The sequence below is a fragment of the Aulonocara sp. 'chitande type north' Nkhata Bay genome, linkage group LG7 (genome assembly GCF_057382095.1).
Source record: "Aulonocara sp. 'chitande type north' Nkhata Bay isolate Kocher_YH1m ecotype deep benthic linkage group LG7, A_spYH_male_GT1.1, whole genome shotgun sequence".
Classification (NCBI taxonomy): Eukaryota; Metazoa; Chordata; class Actinopteri; order Cichliformes; family Cichlidae; genus Aulonocara; species Aulonocara sp. 'chitande type north' Nkhata Bay.
The window spans coordinates 49506962-49531359 of NC_141350.1; the positions used below are offsets into that span (position 1 = coordinate 49506962).

Genomic DNA, 24398 nt, shown 5'->3' on the forward strand with positions numbered 1-24398 from the left:
TTTGTTTGCACCTGGGCGGAAACAAATGTAGGTGACCTAATTAGAGCGGTGACATGCAAGCGGTTCTTTCTTTTTAAATAATTTCATGATGCAGACTAAATCCATCTGCACTTATGGCTAGTAGGGAAAAAAAGGTTTGACCATAACTAGAAGTGCATGAATCCACAGAGCTCTGTGTGCTACTGTTGCTCAGGTTTGAAAAGGTCTGTCACTGGAGTCATTTTAGCTCATCCAGGTTGTCATCTATTTGTACTGATCAAATTAGCAGAAACACAGTGACAGATATTAGCTAACAGTGATAATGCATCATCAGCTATGCAGGATCTGTGTTAGTGTGTGTGTGTTAATGATCTCCCCTGATTCGAATTGATTTCTTGAACTTGGTAGATGCAGTGGGAAGTGCAACAATCAGACTGCCCTCCAGTGGTGATAGGCAGTACTGCATGTCTACAATGTTTGATTAAGAACATTTAGAAAAAACACGACAACCACTAAAACCACCTTTCCAATCTTGTGTTGCTCCACCTTATCATACCTAAAAGATATCAGAAGCAATTTATATGAAGTGGATGGGGGAACACTGTCCTGCATTTGCAAAGTTTAGCCGGGTTATCTAAGCAAGGAACCAGTTTCCAATTATGTCACATCACCTGCCAGTAGTTCTCATGTTTTAGTTTTTTGGTTTATAACATATAGTAAGATAAATTGTTTCTTTCGGCACAGAGTTCAGAGTACCTTTCATATCCAGATAATCCCCTTTTGGCTAAGATTACATTGTTCCAGCTTGTAATTCCAGACAGGATATGTTCATTTGTGATTACTTGTCTAATGTCCTTTTGGGTTTCCCTAAATGACCCCGGCCTCTACAACCATCTGCAAAGAGAATTAAATACAAAATACCTGAAATGACATCTACCTCCACACAGGAATATCCATTAGAGTACTACAACTGCAGCAAATCTGTGAAACAAGTCCTTGGTGCTTTTTTGGTTTTTGTTTTTTTCCTGCCCTGCCTTCTCAAATTTGCGGACCTGTTATGTTGATAGATGGCGCTTTTATTTATATCTGGCGAGGCTTCTCATGAGAAACGCTCCCCCTCTCAGCTGCAGGGCTGCTGACTTGAATTGTGCCTTATTGGCCACACAGCACACAGGGAAAACAGATGGGTAATAAGGTCAGAGCAGACGTACCTCACACCAGCACAGACAGATTGCAGACGCACCAGCTGTGCTGACTCAGGACAACATTAGACCCAAGGGAACCGGATTAAGATCTCTTTTTTTTGTACAATCGGGAAGCTGTTGCTTTCTCTGTTATTTTTTTTCTCAAGTAGAGGTTAATGCAAATGAAAATGAAAGAAATGACCATATTTTTTCAATCTGTGTTTTATTCTCGTATGCAGTCCCACATTAACGCATTATTTTCTGCAAAGGTGGAAGAATTCAGATCACGCACATCTGTCAGCTATTTTCTGCTTTTTTACTTTTGAATTCTGAGAGTCATGAAGTCTGCTTCCCCTTGAGTTATTCATCCATCTCCAATCTGACCTATAGTGACTTGTCTCTGTTATGTCTTGCAGTCTAATATCTATCCTGTCTACATCAATCTAATACCTACCTGTCCAAATTTTGGACTTGTTTCAGGGCACTGTGGCCAGTTTGCTTGAAGAAGCAGACTGACTCAGCCTAGTAAACATGCAACAAACAATACCTGGACCTACCATACCTGGGCTGTGGTGTGCTTTGTCCATAAACCTTGCCAACACTTTTAAAAGGAACCATTACACTTTCATTCCCAGCTGTTTGTTTGTTTTTAATTCTTGGACTTTTTAATGAAGCAGCTTTGGTGATGCTGCTCAATCAACCAACTGTCTGTGTTCACAGCCAAGGCTGTGTGCCTGTGATGACCAAATTAGGGATATCTACTCTCACTGACATCATACGGACCAAACATTTAAAAATTGAAAAATAAAGAGGTTCGGGCATGTTGAGCTCAATTGTTTGAAACTGTGGGCGGGTTTAATATGACCATCCGCTAGCGCACCAGTAAATGTGAGAGCAATCAGTAATTTTGTGTTTCTTTTGAGTTACTTGTGTTTTAGCTTGCAATAGAAATGACTGCAGGAAATAGCACACATTTTAGTATTCTAGCTCCCCCCATTGGCATTTATTGTTTACTTCACATCATCTTTATCCCAGAGATTATTCTGTCCTAAGAAAAACTGGTCCATCACGCAGACACAGATGCACCATCCTCTATAGTGGCACTGTTTTTCTCACTATTTATTACAAATGGCCAGAGATCAGCGTGCTTACAGTTAGTATTGTGAGAATCTAGCTGAAAACACAGTTTAAGTCACTAACTTGTCTGGACTCTTGTCTTGTTGTAATGACCGAACCAGTTTGATGCCATTGATATTTGGGCCTTACACAGAAAAAAATTTTTCTGTGTGATAAACAGTTAAAGAAGATTTTTATAAAAATATTTTTAGGTGCATCATTTTCAGCAGAAACCCTCACTGGAACTACTTTTTGTTTCTTATTGTACTTTTTTAATGCCCCATAATTCTTCACAGGATTTGTTTGTTTTAGAGAAAGTTGACTGACTACACTTGAAACTGTGTTTTCAGCTAGATTCTGTTACAAATGTGTAGCTTTATTCAGAGCTTTGGAGTTCTTCTTGTAACGGGCGGTGGAAATTGTTTCTCAATTCTGTTTAAAAAATGAAGTTTGTTATCCTAATCTAATAATCTAATCTGATTAAACACATCGGTCTCAGTGCAGTTTAGCAGAGCTGTCAGTCAGTTACCTTGGAATAGGTTACATAACTCACAATCACAATCATGCATGTATGTATTTGTATCCATTTATTTATTTGTACTTGATTTATATTGCATTGGCATATGTAGATATTTACTGCTACCAAAGAGGTTTGGTTTTTGGTGGCATTCGCGTGCATGCGTAACACTCTGCCTGTAAACAGCTCCAAAGGTTTTGGATGAATTGTGATAAAACGTAAACCTGTAGGGATTTAAAGCTATTAAAATTCGACTTGCATCCACAAACGTTCAATGTCAGTTAAATTATTTATTGATTAAAAATTTACCCAAAAAAGCCTTATAACTTAAAGTTTGGTGGGTATTGTCAACATATAGAAAGTACTGTTTAAAGATTTAAAATATCATCTCACATTTGACCTCTGACCTTTTCTTCAACGTCAATAAATTGATCTGAAGCTCAAAGTGATAATATTCCCATATAGAGCTTTTTACAGGGAATATATGGGGATTCTAAATACCACTTTACTCTGGACCTCTGATTTTCTCTTAAAGATCAAACTTTCAGAAAATGTCTTTTTATCTTTAAAACTATTTTTAAAATTCTATCGCAAATGGTATATGTCAATTCTACACATCACATTATATTTTGCATCTACATTTAACATTTGTACTGATCTCCAAACTTTTTAAAGTGCATTTAAAGACAACAAAGATAAACCAGTTTGTTTTCACTTAATTAATACATCATATGTGCATTTCAAAATCTGAATCTGTACATTTGATCTTTTGTTTTTTATTCCTACATTACTTCAACTTGAAAATGTTATTTAGACAACATATTCCTTATTTAAACACTCTTTATTTTACAGTTTTACTGATTACAGTATGTTTCAGAGGTCAATAAATTATTACACATTTTCGAACAACAGGCACCTTAACTCCTTAACTGTGGCTTATTCACGTAGATTTTTAAAAAAAATCTTACTGTTTTCCCTGTAGTAGTTTTGATTCAGAATAAGCACTGCAATAATTACAACATCTGTCACAGCTGGAAAAGAAACTCAAATCTACGCATATCTTTAAATTAACCAACATATAAACATCACAACCGTATAAGTCTGGTGAATAAAAATCTGTGTTCAGTGCATAATGTGCATGGCATCGGAGAAAAACATTCACCACCCCGTTGGAGTCTGGAGCTTTCTGCTTCAGTCCTCGGTGTCAGAGCTGTCTGCTGGGTCGGTGTTGTGAGTCAGCATGTAGTTGTCCATGTCAATGGAGGGGCAGTTGTGAAGGGAGTAACGCAGGCGCTCGGCGAGGATGGCCTGGCTCGTGTAAGGGGGCAGGCGAAGAAGGAAGAAACAGGTCTGAGCGGTTGGAAGTCCGTTGATGGGCTAAATATGAGCAGCAGAGAGAAAAAAAAAAGCAAACCTTAATAATCTTACTCTTGGTATTTGTTCATGTAACCAGCTTCGTCACCTGGTTGTGATCTCCTTACCCTATCCACCTTGATGATCTGGAACTTCTGCGGGATATCAGTCAGGTTGGAGGGCAGCCTGGACCTGCCAGAGACGAAGCGTAGGAAAAGCACCCGCTCCTCATTCGTGAACTCCTCCAAGCTCTGCCAGAGCCAGCAAATGAGCTGGTGGCTCTCGGTGATATCGCGGTAACGCACCAGCTTCTTTAGCATCTCGACGGAGACTTCTGGCAGGCCGCAGACCAGCTGCTCGAGCTGCTGTGCCGTCAGCAGGGAGACGAGGGGCAACGGGATGATGGTAGACATGCCCTCTCTCACTGCTGCCACCTGGACATAACAGAACAAGCTCAGCTTTGATACTTCTGAGGGACGAGAACAACAAGAACAACAAACAGGGTGAGCAGCGAGCACTAATGGAAGCTGGCGGGCAGACCGGGGCACAAAAAATGAAGCAGAATTAAACTAAAATGAAACAAGCAAACACAAATAAACTGAACTGAAACAAAAATGTACTAAATAAATGAAATACAAAACTCTACTCAAAAGTTTTTGTAACATGAAACATTTACTCTTAACTATAGGCATAAAATAAGCGACCTGATCAGTATGATTGCAGGCTGCATGCTCAGATACATTTTTTTCATGTTAACACTTGACTACATTTTTGCCAGTCACAGCCAAATCATCCCACAACACTTCAAACCTGGGAATCCATCTCATGCAGTCTGTATTCCAGAGCTCTCTCCACATATTCAGTCCGGTTGCCAAAGGTCAGAGAGATGTTTTGACCTCCGGGAACTACAGGTACCAGCCTTCCATCTGCACTGTGGGCCATGAATGAATCCAGTGGGATCATCTTCAGAGGGAGATAACACAGAGGAATAATAATGGGAATAAGGTGAAGGGTTGAGAAATAAAGGACTTGGAAAAAAAACACAAAGCTCAGGAGGAAGGCGTAAAGGAAACATTAATATTAATTCATTCTGCAATAACCCAGTTCACACAATATCTTACCACATGGAAATTGTCCTCAGTGATTTCACTGTTTTCGAGGTGAAGGATGCCTTGGAGGTTGCGGTAGGTGAGCAGGTCCACCTCCTCCAAGTCAGCTCCCCCGAGTGGCATCGAGCAAAGCTGCTTCCACACCCAAGGAGCCAGATGAAGGTCCAGAGGTTTCTTAGTGCGCATGGCCACTGCCATCAAGATACCCAAGAAGCGAAACTGGACCATGTGATCATCCGAGTGCGCCGCTGGATTAAGCAGGAACCTGTGAAGATACTCAGTTAGTACAAGAGGCTGTGTGTTCTGTTACACTTCTAAAACACTCAGAAATGTTTTTATTTTTTTTATTTTAAATGTGCACCTGTCAGTGTTACTGCCCACATCTGCAAAGCTATTGGGAGTATGAATCAGAAGATCCACCACACCAGACTCCAGCTCCTGGTGTAAACACATTACCATTTATCAGTTAAAGTAAAGAACGTTCCAGCCTGCATTATTAGCAATCGCTGATGTTAATGTGCGGCTTTCATCCCCACCTGGCACATCTCGGTGATGGTATCATCAAACACTCCGCCAGCATCGTCAGCTCCCTCTCCTACCAGCTTGACCTTCCAGGCTCGTGACGGCAGCCGCAGCTCCAGAGGATTCAGGCTCACCACTTGTTTTGCGATCTGCACAAAGATGGGTTTGCTCGAACGCCCTCTGCAGAGGAGTAAGAGTGAGGGAATATGACGTTTTAATGGGCACACAGAACAAGTAACAGGTCAAAACAACAAAGGTGCCAAACAAAAGCCCTGAAATTCCATTATTAATCCTGGCCGGCCAATTGGAAACACAGCAAGCTGTTCTGGCCAAGTCCTGTTTTTCCACCAGCTGGCTCCTGAAGACATTCACATGCTGCCAACACGCTGAATGTCATGGTCATTCTTACCTTGTGGAAAGCCGTTTTACAGTGATCTGAGGCCCATATGTTTTGCCCTGGGTCATTGTTCTGCCAATCGAGCGCACAAGAGGCAGAGTGTTGACCTTGGGTGATAGAAGGCCTCTGAGCTCCCCTCGTATAATGGCTGTTGTTCCTGAATTATAGCGCGAAGTGGACACCTGCATATAAGGATGGAAGGGACAATAAAAAGGAACAGATGCACAATTATTGCCAGGAAGTATTTATTACTCTTTTAACACATTAAAAAAGAGCAAAAAAGGGGATTACAGGTACCGGATTTTTGGTGTCCAGGTTGAGCAGCCTCCAGGATTTGTACATGAGATCAGAAAAGTGGTAGAGTACCCTGAGGCGCATGCTGAGAACATCAGGGCTACAGTCTTTCAGAGTGGTGTACTGGGGAGGGACTGACTGTGGAAAGCCTAACTGGAAATTTCCAGAGCCACCTGGAGATAAAAGTAAAACATGCAGTACCAGGTGTGTTTCCATTCATCCATCATAGTGTGTGCAATGTAACGCCGTATGTGTCTGTACCTGAGTTCTTCATCGAGGTAGAGGGGGTGGTCCACGCCGAACTGTGGCAGCGGCCAGCAGAGATCTGCCTGATGTTTTTACCCTGGAGGGCTGCGACAAGCGTGGGCTCTTTCACTGAGTTGGTGTGCCCGAGGCCAAGCTGGAACACACGCATTAAAACACAACATGGCAAGATGTTAAAATCTGCAATGTAAGCACAGCCTGTCATTTTCAGAGCACGCCGATTACCTGTCCATTGCTGTTGCAGCCCCAGGCATAGACGTCTCCAGTGGAGGACATGGCGAGCACATGGTCAGAGCCCACAGCAATGTCTTCTATAAACAGTCCTTCCAGGGACGGCACCACCTGGGGGCAGGATTTGTTCTTTAGCATGGAGTCCGGCAGGCCAATCGCACGCTCTGAAAAAAGTAATGCAATTTTTTTTTGTAAGTTTTCGTTTCCTTGGTAGCAGGAAGTTTAAATTTTTTTTGATGTACGCTCAATCATTCAGGTAAGGAAGCATTTTCAGTCTCCCACTGAAAACATCCAGATGCACAGAATCAACTTTTGGGGATTTAGGGAAGCTTGCAAAGAATATTTCAACCAATAATGCAAACACTGTTGGGTTTACATAACATGTTTGAATTTGACAGTAAAATGTACCTTGACCAAATGTGTAGACATGTCCATCACAGGCCAAGGCCACAGAGAACTGAGTTCCACAACAGACCTTCTTAATTCTCTTATTGCAAAGTTGCTCAACTTTCTACAAACAGGAAAAAAAATAACACAAACATAAACTTTTTGTCCTTCCAGGATTCCTAAAAGTGAATCTTTGGTAGCGCTGACCTACCTGAGGGTAGTATTTTGCTGTGGAAGAACCAGTTCCCAATTTACCATGATCTCCATCTCCAAATGCCCACACAACCATGCCATCAAGAGACACCACCAAAGTGTGACTGAGACCACATGACACCTGAGAAACGTAACCAAAGTTAGATTTTTTTCAGTATAAAAATTGACATTTAAAGTCTTTTACATTCAAAGCCAATGCTGTCCATGATTTACCTGTCCAACATGATATCCCTCTAGTGCAGCCACCCTTTCAGGTAGCATTTTGTTAGATGTCGACCTTTGACCCAGACGGCCAGATTCACCACTACCGAAGGTGAACAACTTCCCATCTGCTGTAACCACAGCAGAATGCTTGAAGCCACAAGCGAGCTAACAAAGCAAAGCTGTGTTTAATTCATCTATGACAACAAATATTTGTGTTTAAATTCACTCAGTCAGTGAACTTTGAAAATATTCATTTTTTTAAAGCTACAAAGTAAGAAGCACTGCAATCAAACAGTGGCTGCATTTAATAAAATACAATAAACTCATGATTAGCTTTATTGAAAAAAACATTAAAATATCACATGACAAGTTTGGTGCAAAGACTTCCTCGATACCTGAACGACCTCTTCTCCTTGCAACGCCTCTATCTGTTTGGGTCTCCTCTGTCTTTCACTGCTGCCATGACCCAGTTTTCCAAAATCTCCGTCTCCCCAGCTGAATACCTCCCCAGTCTCAGTCAGGGCCATCGAGTGTCCGTCTGACCCACAAGATGTCGCCAGCTGTGTCACCACGTACCCTGCCCACAGACAAGTGTAAATTAGACTGATACAAATTAGAGGAAATTAACAGTTAAGCCTAATTACAAGCGAATACATCCAACTGCAGTACTACAAGGAAACTAGTTTTCCTTCCAATCTCTTGAGGACAAAAAACCCCGAACAAAAAACCAAAACACTGAGAGATTCAAAAGCAGACCAGCGCCGACTGGTTCTTACCCCCTTTGGGAATACTTTACCTTGAAAAACAGAGATAATAGTTGGAACATAGAGATCATCAGAATTCCCTTGGCCCAGTCTGCCATATTGTCCTTCTCCTACAGCCAGTACAGTCCCATTGGACTGGAGCAGAAAGGTACAGTTCTGACCACACACAACCTGAAAGACAGTTGAATCGCCCAAAAAAGTGAAGTAGCATTATAAAAGAGCAGCAATCAGGAACAAAGACTGCACCCTGAGTGAAACAGTACCTGCTGTGTCTGTAACAGAGAGGGTGCCAGTGTAGGCATCATAAGATTGGTTCCCATTCCAGCCAGCTGCCCGAAACGTCCATTGCCCCACAGATACACCTCAGTCTTTCCCCCATGTTGCCAATCCTTAGAGACACAGGAGGGCACACAGCACTTTCAGTCAATCGAACAGCCTAATGTTTGTCTTTTTCGTTTCCTTCACACCTGAATTGTTTTTAAGAATGGCACAACTATTACCTCCGGTCTACTGGTGGCCCACGACATCAGCTGCTCATCCATCCTGAAACTCCACTTGTTATTGTCCTAAAGGACAAAGGAGAGCATAAAGTTGCAAGAAGTCAATACAAGAGAGACTATAATATAATAGAGACAAAGCAACAGCATCAAACAGAATGTCCCTGCTCACCAGTGCCTTGGCAATTTTATTGTCCTGCACATCCTGAAATGCTGAAACAATGAAGGCTTCAGGGAAGGCAGTGCCACTGGCTATAGCCTCAGCGCTGCGCACTGTGGTGGCGTAAGTGACTAGCCAGGTCCACTCTGGAGGGCAGGAGTGAGCATCGGGGTAAGTGTGGTGTGGCGGGTGTGGGTAACAGCACAGGTGTTTCTCCAAGTACAACCCAACTGTCAAGGAGGCCAGGCTCTGCAAGAAGGCACTGTGGACGAGCTGGTCGCCAGCTCCCACATGGGTCTGCAGAGAAGACATTCGAAGTCATGTCTCAGTTGCAGAACATGAAACAGCTCCAATATAGCTTCAACATGCAGTTTAAATAAATTACCCGCTCATAGTTGTACTGCTGCTGCAGCAGCAGGGGCAGCCTCTCCAGGAAGACAGCCAAACAAGGTGCCCGATTTAGACCCGAAACGTTTTGGCTTCTGAGGACCATACGACAGGAAGCTAGCACGTGATTTTGGTTGATCCAGTCAGGGGTGCAGCAGATCAACAAAACATCCTGGGAAATGACAGAACAGATATTTTTACCCAAGCAGTACTGAGGGAATTAAAATGATTATAGATGTTAACGTTATTATAAATATAGAAATAAATGAGATATACTAGCCACACATTAGGGCTTTGAGGGATTCATATTACCTTTGACCTTCCAAAACAGGCAGCAACCCCCATGTTTGGTATCCACGTAGTGCTGACAGCTGAACCCAAACCGGTAACAGTTTGTAGCACCGAACCATCCTGTAACAAGCAGAAAGAAACACATGGATTACAATTTTGCAGTGAATCACAGCAAGCAGTTCCTTCGTTACCACACAAAGCAGATGGACTTAATAATTAGGGATGTTGGCACTAATTTAAGGGGCAAACAGAAATAATCTTTTTTTCTGACCTGTAAGGACCAGATGTTGAGTAGACCCCCTATCCCGCCAGACACTAGAGCTAATCCACTGGAACAAAATGAAAGGGACTTCACAGCCATAATGTGGCCATGAAGTACAAATGCACACTTTGCACTATCCTGCTGTAAAGAGAAGAAGAAAGATGATTTCATAAGATAAAATTGGTTACACAAACAGGTGACTTTATGAAAGCAATGAAATAAAATTAACAGCACCAAAGAGCTTTAGCAGCAGATCCAAACTCACCTTGGTCTCAGTGTCTCTCTCCTGGCTGTTCAACATGCTGGGCAACGATACAACAGTGCCCCCCTGTGGTAGTGTCCAGACATACACAGAGCCATTCTGACAACCTCTGTCGAACCACACAGAAGGAAGACAGAAATCAATGATCAGCATGAAACCTACCTGAATTTTTCTTCTTCTTCTTCTTCTCTAAAATGTTACAAAACTGTATTAAACATACGCGGCCAGCATTAGTCTGGGATCAGGTGCTCTTCCAGGGAGTGGACACCATTCGGCAATGTTAACAGTACTGGTGTGGAAGAGATTGTGGAGGGTCACCCAGGAGCTCCCAGAGCGTCCCAGTACCTTTACTACCTCTGACCTCCCCAAACAGAGCAGCAAGTGTCCTGTGGGGTCCCACTTTAAGGAGCACACGCTGTCCTATATCGTAAAGAGCAGGGCAGATGAGCAGTCAGTAAGCATCTCATGTTAGGAAAGTGAAATCATGTGGCACAGCAAAAGAGAAAAAACATGACAGATTATTTTATATTTTTTTAAAAGAGAACCCCCCCCCCCCATAAAACTGCCACAATATCGAGACCAAATTTTCTGCAGTGCTCACTAATACATCGCAGTTAGAGTGAGTGTGGATGGCAAACCTGGAAGAGAGACAGCACTACAGGCTGCTCGTTCTCATAAGTTTCTGTTGTGGACAACAGGATCTTCCCACTGGGATAGCCCGCTGCAAACGCTTTGTCCTCACTGTGCCAGGCTACACACTGGGGAGCTAGAAGACATATGAGGTTATTGCACGTCTCTGCATGATGAGAGTTTACTAAGAATATTTGATAGATATCACTCTTAAGTCTGTAAGTCTTCATAATTTATATTTGTGAATTTAGAGCAAGCAGGCAGTTAGCATAGCATTAAAGCAGGAACAGTTTAGCTGTGTCTCAGATTCAACACCTGTTAATATATTGATTCAATTTTGGTCACCAGCTTTGTTTTTAAGCAGCAACAGTTGCGTGTAAGACTCTCCTTACCCTCGTTCCTGTGGCAGGCAGTGAGTTCAGTGCTCCTCACAAGCAGGTCTGTTTCCTGCATTGTGACCTGCAGCCAGCACAGTGAGCCATCCAGCCGTCCCACCAACAGGCTCTCAGCGGGTCTATTCTTACAGGCTGCAGACTGGTCAAGCACCCACAAACTGAAGGCCTGAGCCCAGCAAAGAGCAGTGACCCGAGAACCCTGGTTCTCCACGTGACAGAGCGATCCTAAAAAGCAGCAGAAACACAGTCACATGGGCTAAAGTCTGTGTTTTTGTTTGACAGGTCACAGAATAATGTACCTTGATATTGTCAGTCGTGTCATATTCATCTGCAGAAAGTGAGAATTTTCTCTACATTTTCTCTATTAATTTAATTCTTAATTTTTTTTATTATTATGATATAGTTATTTTATCCTTTTAATTTTAATATAAAATGCAGAGTACTGAAAGAAAGAGTTCTTCATTAATCTGACATTATTACAGAACATAAATATAAATTTTACGTTTTTATTATTAGCTGCAAGTAACTGTAAAATCTGAAAAACAAAAGACTTGTAGAAACTACCTCTAATGTTCATGATGTTGATGTGTTTGTTCTCGGGGGCAGCCAAAAAGTTCCCCCCTGTACTCCAGTACACAGGAGACATGAGATGACATCTGCCAGCCCTCTCACTGCTTGATCGGTCTGTCTTACTGCAAGTATCAACGGGAAAAAGGACACGTTACAGCAACACCAGTCCATTCAGTATAATTAAAACTTTATGAGCAAGTATATTAGACTTTGAAATGTAAATTAAGGCTTTGTTAGATTTGGTAGTTAAAATGAGAAATCTGTGTATAAAATGCAAAACTACAAAAAAGTATAACCTGGTAATACAGGAGAAGGTGGTCTGTAGCTCCACGGTGTTGTGGCTAATGCTCCATAGCTGTACCACTTTGTCCTGAGAACATGTAGCCAACAAACTCTGCTCACTGCTCCAGGAACAGCTGGCCACCTAAACAGAAGAGAAACAGTGTAAATGTACTTTTGATTTACATCCACTCATCCATCTATCTTCTTAACTGCTTATCTAATTCAGGGCCACAAGAGGATCGACTCTATCCCTGCTATCACAGGGCGAGAGGCAGGTTCATCACAGGGTTAACACACAGAGACAGAATTACTAATCAACCACTGAGCATGTCTTTGATGTGGGTACCTGGAAGTGAACCCACACAGGCAGAGGGAGAACATGCAAACTCATTTTACTATATACTTCACATTTACCTGGGAAATGCAAGATCCCAAGCAGTGTAAGGTATTATAAAGTCATAGTTACAGCTGTGAGTGTAATCATTTATATTCTAAGTGGTGGTTTTTTTTTTTTAGCAACAGGCCTATGGTAATAGAGAAGATTAAAACTCAATCTTTCCAGCAAAACAAACCACAAAACACATCTTACACAACACACAAAAAACAACAACAACAAAAAAAGGATGCACATATGACTCACCTTGTTATAATGTCCTTCCAGTCTCTTAAGGGGGCATTTCCGCAGGTCACCAGCCAAGTCGCTGTATGTTTGAGGTCGATGAGAACTGTCCCTTCCTGTGGCAGCCAAAGCCTGCACCAGCTGTTGTGCTGCCCACTGGCGGTGTTTACTGGTTAGCCGAGCAGAGAGGACACATGCTGCCAATGCATTTGCCAGCTCCAGAGGGCCAACTTTGGCACTGAGGTGTGGCAAAGAGGAGGGAGTCAAAGAGGAAGAGCCCCCCTGGTTTCCTGCATCTGAGCCAGAGGAGAGCTATTTTAGTAACAGTGCATTAAATCATTACACGCAGTGCATCCAGTACAACAAACAGGCTCTCTCTCACCATTAGTCTCGTGTTCAGCTTTGTCTGGGGTGTAACAGTGATGGCTCTTTTCAGTGAGCAGGGACACCAGACTTTGTGTGACCAGGAACGTTGGCGGCGTCTGGTCATGATAGTCCCTCTGCTGCTGGGCTCCCGGGTTTGCAGCTGTTAAGCTGGCATTCAGGCATGCTCTTTGCTGTGGGTCACTGATGGCTCCAATATTAACCCCTGTAGCTGCTGCCATCAGGTCCTAACAGAAATAACGTTAAACATACGTTCACGTTTTTAGAATTACTTGAAGTTCAGGCAAACCATATTAATAAACAAATATTGTTTTGATGTTTGTGTTCAGTCAAACAAGAGTAAAGTGTTGTAGTTATGAAATAAAAAAATAGGATTAAGTTTATTAGCATTTGTATTTGTTTTCCGTTTTTTGGTGACTCATGCAAAATACTGGGACACTAATTTTTTACTTTTCTCGTATAACTTGAGTTATCTTTATCTATAGACAACACTCAGCTAGATCATCAATAAAGATTTAAAGAGGACATCCTTTACTGGATGTCCATGGAGGCTATAATTACTTAAACCTTCTACACACCAAAATTGCACATAAGACTCAACTGAACCTGATTTTAAACAAGATCACATGACTTTATCAAGCTTTTAGAACTCAGAAACCTGAATTATCTATAATCAGCAGACTGACAGGAGAAAACTAACCTGAGTGCATATCTCCACCAGCTCTCTGTAAGCAGTAGGACTGTGGGACACCACGCTGCCAATGGCTGAGGTAAGAAAAGTGAGGCAGGTGGAGTTGCTGCCATCTGTCGCCAGTCCTCTCATACTGGACCGACCGTCCACCCAGGTGTGAGCCCTGCCACCTGCCGCTAAAGTCATCAAACGCACCAGAATACGGATGTCTGCCAGACCCAAGGACTCAAGTCCATTAGACTGGCTACTCACTGATGCACTGAAGATGACAATAGGAAAGGACTCTTGAAACTACTCAGCAAAAGAATAAATTTAAAAAAAGAATACAGAAAATGTTGTTGATTTTATAATCATACTAACCTTGAGGCAGTCTGGGACAGCGCTCTCATCACGATGCTGTAAGCAAGCAGAATCTGGGCTGTGGATGTGACTCTCCTTAATGCTTTCAGTCTATCATGAGAGTCCCTCAGTGATACTGCCTGCTGTCCGAGGCTCAAAGAGGTCTTCTGCTCGACAAGGGCATTCCCTATTGGGAAGAAATACGTAAAAACATTTTAATTAAAAGGAAAAACATGATTTTGAATGGAACGGTAAAACCTAAGAACACTTATGTAGTGTGGGTGTGCAAGATATTCACAATCCTAGATCCAAACAGACAGCTGGAAGTACTGTTTGTGTTTCAGATGTCGCGCTATGATAAGTGAGCGATGAATCACCACCCAGCAGTGAATAAAACTAGGTTTTGATCCTGGGGTCTTGCTGCCAACATGCACAGAAGGAATGTGGGCGTGTGTTACAAGTCGAAAAACTTAGCAAACCATTCACCAAAATATAAAAAACAGTGGACAGTAAGCTTCTGAGTCTTTATGGCTTGATTCTTTGTGAATGCCTGGCAGTTTATGTACAAGTCTGCAGACACGTTTTTGTTTTTTATCATTTTGTTTTTCAGTTCTGTACCTGTTAAAAGACATCATTTTATGCATCAAGGTTCTGTAATTCTGTTTTAACTTAAAAAACTACAGCACTTGGTTCTTTGTATAACAAAACAAAATGAAATAATACCTTTGGGAACAGGTGCTCTTGAAGGACAAGCTGAACTGTAAACTAGCGCTCCAAGTGGATCTGGCTCTGTAAAGGCAATGGGGTCTGGTACCAACTTCTTCTCAGTCAAACCGAGTGGTCTGAGCAGGAGCCCAAAATCTTCCAGTCCTGTCAGTTTCTCTGTGTCATACTCATCTTGGTGGCTCATCTCCCAGTCATCTACACAAGCAGAAGGACCATTCATATTGTATATTCATTATAAAGTCAAAGATAATTGTTCTGTTGTACCTCACGCTAGATAAAAAATACCTTCCATACCATCAGATGTGCTGTCCATCTGGCCAATTAAATCTGATGTCAGGCCTTTAACCCTAAAGCAAAAAGTAGGACACAACAATGATGAAAAGTGAGAAAAAGAGTAAATCCAAAATACATGTGGAGCATGTTCCATGAGTCTACCATTTCCCATCTGTACATTATCTCCTGTACCTTTCATATTTGGAGTTTGGATTGCTTGGATTTGCAGCCAGGTACTTTTCCCTGCAGGTGCTGCAGAGGAGGTAGAAGGGGAAGTTGGAGCCACATTCCCCTTTGAACCAAACATCCACGTAGGCCCCAGTGCTGTCATAGCCCTTACGTGCAGCACTCTGCCCACAGCCTGGGTGTCGTCGCTTTATGTGATTGTTAAACTGCAAGGTGAGGGTGTTGCACAGCTCACATTTAACCATCTGACTGTGTTCCTCTCCAGCCTAAAAGGGGCATAGTAAAATGCATGTAAGGACAGTAAGAGAAGAGCCTAAAAAGTTATGCATGTGGACTTGGACTGTCAAAAAGCATTAAAGTCAAATCTTTGTTTAACTGGACTAACTGCATATCAATTCAGTCACTTATATTTATTAAAGTCTTTAAAGAGACTGAGATAGATTAAAATGATATTTTTTCATGCACATTAAGTGCTTATGTGTCACCTCCACTATCTGCAGTGTGTCTCTCTCCAAGCTGAAGAATGAAGGGGTGAGGAGGTCCTCGTAACTTTCTTCATGGTATGGATCATCCATGTAGCCAAGCTCTGACTCTTCCTCAGCAGAGTAAGGGTGAAACTCTACCTGCTCCGGCCAATCACTGACAGCTGTGTGCTGTTGATACAACTGGGGCAGGGGGCTGGGTGATGGCAAGTCTGAAAATAAAAGGTTTTGTTAGAATTGAAAATACAATATATTAAAAGGAACTGTTGTCCGCAGCTGATCTTTGAACATAGTTTAAATGTTTTGCATTTCATTTTGATTTTCCTCTGTGTCTGACCTGCCCTTCGGAACGAGGTCCTCTGAGTGGGGCCTGAGCGTTGCCGCCGGGCCGGAGGAGGTCTGTTCCTAGTGAGGTGGACATCCAAGAAGTTCTCCCTTTCAATCCAGTCGAGCCCGGGCAACAGGCTGTAAATGAAATAACTGAGGCTGTCAGTGTACTCATTAAATGTACTGAATGTACTGAGTGTATGTTCATTGGATCCCTCACCTTTCAGTGGTGTGACTGGTGGGGCGCTCGGGGCACTGAACTGTCTCTGGCCCATCTGGGGACGGAGTCTCAGGAGCCCCCTCTGGTCTTGGTGACTCAGCTACTTGCTGCTCCTCAGTCAGAGGGTGCTCTAGCATCCAGCTGGCCAACACCTCAATGGTTTGTGAGTCCAAGTCACCTGCTACATCTGGGGGAACCACAGGGAAGTTGAACTGTCAGTTCAAAAGGAAAAGATGCATCGCAGAGTGCTGCATTGCTAATTCATGTCAGATATCACCATGCGACCACTACTGTTTATAGTCTGAGATCACCAGGCACATCTGACACACGCAAGTGTGACAAGAGAGTGAAATCTGTGATATAAAGGGTGAAGGTCTAAAATTTAGATGAAAAAAAAGGTGGTGCCAAAAATGTGACAATATTCGTATACTTTAAGTTGCTTACATGCTCATAATGTATGTGTACCATATGAGAACAATATATTGTGAATTGGTCCATTTTTATGAAAGCAAATCTTCTGTGAAGATGAGATTTTTATGAAATACTGCAAATTAAAGAAAGTGAACTGTGCAAAAACTTTTCCACAAGTGGTGAAGAGAATCTTAAACCGATGAGTAAATTGTAATGCTAAGGTGGGGAGCCACTGAGGTGTGGGTTGTTCACAAAAACCCAGTTGAAAAACTGGAAAGTCTCAGTTGATGTCCACCAATGAACAGCAACACGAAAATCCCAAAACTAGAAAACTGAACTTCTTATCAAAGAAAAAAGAATTTTCTCAATCAAAACGACACTTATCCTATTTTAGATACTACAGGAAGGTTGAAACATGCAGTAAAAGGACAGCTATTAAGAAGATAAAGCACATGAAGCAAAAATGTTGTGGCATCAGACACACTACACAAAGCAGTACCTGCTGCCTCCATGGCCCAGTAGATATGTCTCATAGAGAATCCCATTTCTAGCAACCGACTGGTGACAAACATTTGTGTCCGTTCTGGTGATTGAGGAGATAAGAAAAAGTGCACAAAAGAACAGAAAACAAAAACAAGCCCACAGCTCCATTTCGGGAAGTATATGTGTAATTTAGCAATTGTTTTTATTTGTTTATGCTGCCTCTTACAAGTTTAGATTATGAAAGGCCTCCTCATCTTATGTAAAGAACTCCACTTTCTTGCAGGCTTGTAAAAATAAATGATTAAAGTTGCAAGTCAACTAGCCCTTTAATCCAACTCTATCCCATGATATGAAACACAGAGGAGACCTTTAGTCTAAAGGACCTAGCTCAGAATGCCACCAACATAAATGACAATGAAAAACAAAGGTGCCATTCAAGCATGTGAGTGCATGCATTTGATAGTATTAATATCTGACTAACAGCAGAGCAAAACACATGCTGTTTTGAGCAGCAAGTCTGCTGTGACCAAAGGCTAAACATTTATAACCATGCATAAGACAGACGATTCCAACTCAGTTACTACTGATCTACTGTGTTCCTTTGAATAAACCTCTGAGACACTAAGACATTTTCTTTTACACACTCCATTATTGATCAGAATCCTTAAAATGTGATCTTTTTCTTAAATTAGATGACTTTTTTTCTCGTGGGTTTTTGTCTCTGTGCTCATTCTTACCCAGGCTGCTTCTGGCCTGTGTGCTGCAGGGACCGGGTTCCATGAAGCTAGTCTGCTGTTCTGTGAAGGCATCACAAGAAGCAGAGCTGGCAAGGCTGAAGCAAGGGTGCAACACAGGGGGAGTGCTAACCAGTCCCGTAAGCGTAGGGAACCGAGTTAGCACCATGTGCCTAGAGGAAGTGAGGATACAGCATGTAGAGTAATGACAAAGCAGAAGCAGCGCTGCACCAGTAGGGTTACATTTTCAATAGACATTTAACATATTAAGTAAATGAAAGGATCAGTTGAGCTTTATTCATTCTGATTCACTGCTATATATATATGAAAGTCACAGTAAAACTAATTATGTATTCATCTATATTAACCTATATCATTCTGAAGTCTTTGGTCAAAATCTTCTCCTTCTTCTTGTTAAAACAAGCAAAAGTGAGGGCTTTAAATGTTATCTGCAGTTTTAACACATGTGACTAGAGCTGTGTTTCTGTTTGCTTCTTGAAAGCAGACGTAACACTGACACTACGGTCAGCTGGTTGAGTTAGAAGAAGAACAAGCAGGCAGAGCTGCAGCCTTGGTTAAAGAGAGTGCAGGCAAAATCTCTCACTCAGTTTTCCATACACATCCTAACTCACCCATTCCCTGGACTTCAGAATAGCTGTTGCTGCCAAAAGACACAGGTCTGCAGCAATCAGCAACAACATGAGGACTGACAATTAGGGCTGCCACAAACGATTATTTTGATAGTCGACTAGTCACCGATTATTTATGCGATTAGTCGACTAATCAGATCATCATCCACTGGACGTAAAACTACAGCTTATTGCACCAGCAGCATCTGCTCTTATATAACTATCATTAGCTTACAGCTTTAAGCTTTTAAGGTGCTAACTAAAAATAAAGACAAGATGATAGTTTATTCAATTTTAATGAAATTTGCAGATTGTTTCGGTAAAGTTTAATAAACTCCTTGCTATCTAAAATATAACAGGACACCGGAGTATATTCTCCAGCATCTCACACTTCTGATAATCAGCTGTCTGCTTGACATTTATTCAGCTGTGTAAAAACTATAACTTTAATCTCAGCCAAACCGATTTACTCAGGAACAAATAAAATACTAAAAAAAAAGCCAAACAATAACATTTTTAATTTATCTAAGTGACTCATATATATTTAACCTGAGTCGCAAAAGACGGCGGTGGGTTTGAAAACAATTTGCCGGGAGTCCGGTGTTCTCACGGCGCTAGTGAGCCTAGCTCCCGGCTCGCTATCGAGCTAGTGGGTAACAGACGTCTCCGAAAACGTCGGAGCGCTTTTGAAAATATGTGGTGTCCTGATAAACTGAGCAGATATTTGAGGTTTACACAGCTACATTCTCGCCTGAAAATATGTTAAACGTTTATTTTGTGACCCAGAAAGAATAATAAGAGTAATATTAAAACTAACTACCGCCATTGTTGGAAACTAAGCTGGGCCGCGCTATGAATTCTGGGACACAGCTGCTTCTTCTTCTTCGGGGTTTAACGGCAGCTGGCATCCTTGTACATGCTGTGCTGCCATCTTCTGTTTCAGTCCGTTATTACACTCTTAAATCCTGCTATTATTCCTGCGTCTTTTGTGATCTTACAAAGCTTCAAACGACACGTCGACTATTAAATCAGTCGTCGACGATTTTGATAGTCGACGTAATCGTGACTAGTCGACAAATCGTGGCAGCCCTACTGACAATAAGACTAATTATTGTGATATTTGTCAGAGAAGTTACCAGACCTGGTGTTTCATGTGGATTACACAATCACTTTAAATCAAGTTAAAATTAGGGATGGGTACCGGTATCCGGTGCCATTATGGCACCAGTTCTGACATAAACGATAGTAACCAGACCGAAAAGCAGTGCACATTTCGGTGCTTTATTTCGGTGCTTTTTTTCCTGAGATGTCACACACTTTGGATTCTAGCCAATCATTTTACCTTTGCAAGCATAGTAGGCGGGCCCAGGTACGCATGTTCTTTTAGAGCAGAGCTACAGATTAAAAATGCCCAAGGCGAAGCGGTCAAAAGTCTGGCTGTACTTCACAGCAAAAGATGCAAACTCAGCAGCCTGCAACAAGTGCTTTAAGGTGATACTGTGCAAAGGAGGTAACACCTCGAATCTGATGAAACACCTGGCGACGTATAGCATTTTGATAAAAGCCGAGAAATGCACCGTATTTGATAGCTTGCTGCGAGACCTCACACCGTGCACTACTACTGTGGGTGTGGTGCCTGTTATCGGACCTGGAGCAACATCCCCCAAAAACACGAAGAGGAGAGTCCTGGCCCCTAGCCCTGCCAGTGTAGCAGAAATGATGACGGATGATGATGGCAGCAGCAGCCATTCTTCTCTGCGTGAGTAGCTTAATGTTGTTCGTGTGTAATTTACGTTGAGTAGGCTAACCACGTTATTACATTAATGCATGTAAGGTGAACTAGCAAACATCATCATAGCTACATGCGGCTGTCTTCTTGTTTGATGGCAGATACTCCCTTCACCCTGGCCAAAAAGGCTAAAATGAAAAAGTGGAAAACAGCTAAACATGAGAAGTTTTTGGATCAAGTTTGTGTTTTTTCCATTGTTTAAGCACTGCTTCCAGCCAAGAGTGATGCCATATATGCTCCATAGCTGCAGAAAAGGCTAACATTGTTATCTTTTTACAAAAATACAGCTGAACATGGTAGGTTTTTGGACAAAGTTTGTGTTCTCCATTCTTTAAGCACCGGCACCGTTTCAAAAGTACCGGTTTGGTACTGGTATCGGATAAAACCTAAACGATACCCATCCCTAGTTAAAATAACATATTTGTCACAATTTATACTCACTGGAGGAGGCTGATGGGAAGGAAAGGGTTAAAATTATCAAGGCTGTCAGCCTGAAGATTTATTGGAAGAGAGGATGCCAAATCTGTGTTAGAGGATGAGGCAGAGGCTCTGTTTGACTGGCCAAAGACAGCAGTGCCTTCGGAGCCCACGCTGTACAAGGACACAGAGCTCGAGGACTTGGAGATGGGCTGAGAAGACAAGTGGTGGCCTGATTCTGCAGGAAAAGAAACCGTGAAGGTTTTTATGACTCCAAGTTTCTTACTATACAAATGTTTCTATTTATTTATTTTTTCAAATTAGTGGTGACAAGCACGGGTAAACTTCAAGTCTAACAGTAGAACCGGGTCAAGTTCATCATAAGAAAAATTCAAAGTTAAGATACAAATATATATTAGGTCTGAACAGTGATCATTAACATACTACAATAGTTTTTTACCTTGTAGCTATAGTCTGTTTAACATAGTAACTATGGTCTTTTATTAAGGCTTAATGATTAAATATTTATAGCATGTAGGTTTTGCATTATATATTTTCTATGAAGTGTTTTCTGTCTGGTGAATATAAACATTGACATACCCTTGTTGTCTTTGTCCTCCTGCAGTCCTTTAACAGCTCCCTTGTATATCATGACTTGAACTCTCTCCAAATCAGCAAGAGACACAGTCTGTTTGATGGGGCAGTGTCTGACTGCCCACTTCACCATGCTCTGCACCACATACTGCAGCACCGATCTCAGCTCAGCACTTTCATCCCACTGTTTACTGCCGGCTTTAGCTTGGTCACAGTTTGGACTGGACAGGGAACTCCCCGAGGAGTTGGGGGGCTCATGTTTTGGCACTAGAAGCAGATCTGACAGTTTCTCACAGCTAAAAATGACAGTCAGGGATTTCAAACCTCCAGTGAGAAGGTATGACACTCTGAGTGCCCTAAGTTCAAGTGCAAAGGCATCCATTCTGGAAGTCTGGAATGTCTGCAGAGGCTGAGCTTGAGAGGTCAACTCCTGCAGGTCAGTGATCTTTGCTGCATCTTTGGTTGAGGATGGTGACGAGACACTCTCATCTTTTTGCTCCCTTTTCCTTTCATTTTCTGTCAGCCACGTGACATCATCTTGTATGTCTTTATCCAGGTATTCTTTGATGTTCTCCCCAGAGTACTTCCTTCTCGGGGGCACGTGAGCACCTAGCCAACCCTGTTCCTCCAGTAGCCCCATCAAATAAATCAGATCTAACAACACTGTTGGTTTGAGGCCTCCCAGGCGGGTGACATCACAGCAGGATATGTCACAGGGATCCAGTGAGATGATCGGCGTGTCGCTGGGTGACCAAGAATTCATGGAGCTTAGTTATTGGGAAGGATGGGAAGAACCCACAGATACAGCATGGAGTGATACCAGGACGGATTCAACAGGGATTAATGGATTTAAGAATGAAGAGGAAGAAGCAAGAAAAAAAAAAAAGTAAGATCAGCAGGCTAAATGATGAAAATAAAGTAAAAATGTTAGACTGTAGAGAGAGTGAAAAACAAACTAACAGAAAGGGAAAGAGTAGAATCATACACATGCTGAAAGGACCAAGACAAGAAAATATAAGAATCATTTCATGGAGGTTAATGAGAATCGTCATTTACGAAAAAGAGAAATAAATTCATCAGAAGTAAGTGGGAATATGATCTCATTTTGTAATACCTGACAGAGAGGTCTGCTTCTTCCCACTGTAGCTTGGCGAGAGAGCTTCCTTCCTTTAGAATGCCGAGAAGAATAGCTCGACGCCCACTGGGTTTGTGCAGGCAGAGGCCTCCAGCACGGAGACCGCCATCGACTCCTCCAATCAGAGCAAATACCGGCCACACTTCAGTGCAAAGAGCAGCCAGCTTGGCCTCAGACAGACACCGACAGTGTGACAGCACGTCCTTTGTGTGATCACCAGTCAGGTCCTTGTCGTTCTCTTCCTTCTCATTGTGTGACGCACTGAGGCCTGCAGAGGAACATAAGACACTGACAGTAAAACAAAGCGTAACATCCATTTGGCAAACAAGTGCCACACACTCCTGGTATCCCACTGCAAGTTGATCATGAATCCTTAAACCTAAATAAAATCCTAAACAAGTGAAATGGACTTCAAGTGAATATTGATAATAAGGACAAAAAAGTTACAAATAAAGCATAAATATAAGGGGTTAGTATTATTTTGAAATAAATAAATAGACCAGTGTGGGGAAAGCAGCTTGTTTAAAGATTAATTAATACTGCAGTTGGTGTACATCACTACATTTGTATACAGATTCAGTGGTCCCTTGCTATAATGCGGTTCACCTTTTGCGGCCTCGCTGTTTCTCGGATTTTTTTGTATGGACTTTTCCATGGTTATTTTTTATTTTTTGGGGTTTTTCCAGCGCACTGTGTTCTGCGTCTTGATTGATTGACAATGGTCTACAGCCAATCTCGTGCTGTGTCTCTTGTACAGTACAGAATGCGTTCAACTTGTCAAATTTACAATCTTCGATTGCTAGCAGTGTGACTCTGAAGTGCTGTACTGTATGTTTGTAAGTTTTCTACCCAACAAACACAACAATGTCCACGAAATGTTTTGTCCCTGCGGGTTCCTTTGGTTTCATTCTATAATACTGGACTTATTTTTCTACGGTTTGAACTTTGAGACTGTTTAAACAAGAGAGAAAAGTGTGAACATATTCATGCCTGTCTGAGAAAAGTGTATAAAGTGTGTAGTGAGGGGTTTTACAGCCTTAAAACATCTATAATAATTGTAAAAAAATAAAGTTGGCTACTTCGTGGATTTCACCTATCGCGCATTATTTTTGGAACGTTACTCCCGCGATAAGGGACCACTGTAATATCTGAATTAATGCCCATCAGTCTTTCTCCTTACAGATAAATACAGACAGATGAATAGAGTTTTCTATACTAGCAAAGTGTTACTTAACTTTTTAAAGAAAACCTAAGTTAGGTGTGTTTAAAAGCGAGCAAGTTAAACATGTGACCGCTGGGCACGCTGTCTTCTCCCCACTGTCCTATCATAATAAAAGATTAAAAACCTAAAAGAAAACAGAGGCAGAATCACTATTTAAGGGGGTAAATGACCTGTACTGAAGTTTCCTGAGTTATCCTCTCTCAGCAGGGGACCAATGAGCTCCAGGTGGGTATGAATATACTGGTTTATGTGCGGGGACCACTGGTCACACTGGTGGAGCCGACGCAGCAGATGCACTGTTGACTCGAGTAGCACAGTAGCCCGGGGGCTGCAGAGAGGGTCTCCAGGAAGCAGACTGCTGGGCATGCCTCTCATCTGGAGATCACTCAGAGCCACCTGTGACGAGTACAGAATTTCACGTGTTTGGGGGGTTTTGCAGTACAAAATATTTTTGAAACATATTGTGC

General features: G+C 42.1%; 1 protein-coding gene across 6 annotated transcripts in view; it reads right to left on the reverse strand.

The window, feature by feature from the left end:
* Nucleotides 1-3618: 3618 nt before the first annotated feature.
* The window catches only part of LOC147326083 (putative E3 ubiquitin-protein ligase HERC1), a 43381-nt gene continuing 22601 nt past the window's right edge, over nt 3619-24398 (reverse strand). For 3 of the 6 annotated variants that reach the window (XM_086301003.1, XM_086301001.1, XM_086301002.1), the window contains exons 38-80: nt 24102-24327; nt 22689-22977; nt 21581-22341; nt 21005-21218; nt 18149-18318; nt 17428-17511; nt 16518-16704; nt 16308-16435; nt 15974-16182; nt 15495-15754; nt 15324-15376; nt 15027-15224; nt 14325-14490; nt 13974-14223; nt 13272-13500; nt 12911-13185; nt 12285-12412; nt 11983-12110; nt 11416-11643; nt 11032-11159; nt 10614-10813; nt 10397-10502; nt 10141-10272; nt 9891-9989; nt 9577-9750; nt 9204-9488; nt 9035-9100; nt 8798-8923; nt 8567-8705; nt 8166-8347; nt 7780-7935; nt 7565-7687; nt 7375-7477; nt 6961-7130; nt 6733-6871; nt 6475-6644; nt 6190-6359; nt 5795-5960; nt 5620-5696; nt 5271-5523; nt 4960-5112; nt 4278-4583; nt 3619-4173 (exon numbers count right to left, since the gene is read on the reverse strand). In XM_086301003.1, coding sequence (XP_086157129.1) covers nt 3988-4173; nt 4278-4583; nt 4960-5112; nt 5271-5523; nt 5620-5696; nt 5795-5960; nt 6190-6359; nt 6475-6644; nt 6733-6871; nt 6961-7130; nt 7375-7477; nt 7565-7687; nt 7780-7935; nt 8166-8347; nt 8567-8705; nt 8798-8923; nt 9035-9100; nt 9204-9488; nt 9577-9750; nt 9891-9989; nt 10141-10272; nt 10397-10502; nt 10614-10813; nt 11032-11159; nt 11416-11643; nt 11983-12110; nt 12285-12412; nt 12911-13185; nt 13272-13500; nt 13974-14223; nt 14325-14490; nt 15027-15224; nt 15324-15376; nt 15495-15754; nt 15974-16182; nt 16308-16435; nt 16518-16704; nt 17428-17511; nt 18149-18318; nt 21005-21218; nt 21581-22341; nt 22689-22977; nt 24102-24327 — 7992 coding nt within the window. In that variant the 3' untranslated portion in view covers nt 3619-3987. The remainder of the gene's footprint in view (nt 4174-4277; nt 4584-4959; nt 5113-5270; nt 5524-5619; nt 5697-5794; nt 5961-6189; nt 6360-6474; nt 6645-6732; nt 6872-6960; nt 7131-7374; nt 7478-7564; nt 7688-7779; nt 7936-8165; nt 8348-8566; nt 8706-8797; nt 8924-9034; nt 9101-9203; nt 9489-9576; nt 9751-9890; nt 9990-10140; nt 10273-10396; nt 10503-10613; nt 10814-11031; nt 11160-11415; nt 11644-11982; nt 12111-12284; nt 12413-12910; nt 13186-13271; nt 13501-13973; nt 14224-14324; nt 14491-15026; nt 15225-15323; nt 15377-15494; nt 15755-15973; nt 16183-16307; nt 16436-16517; nt 16705-17427; nt 17512-18148; nt 18319-21004; nt 21219-21580; nt 22342-22688; nt 22978-24101; nt 24328-24398) is intronic. The other 3 variants (XM_086301006.1, XM_086301005.1, XM_086301004.1) reach the window with 2 other exon arrangements.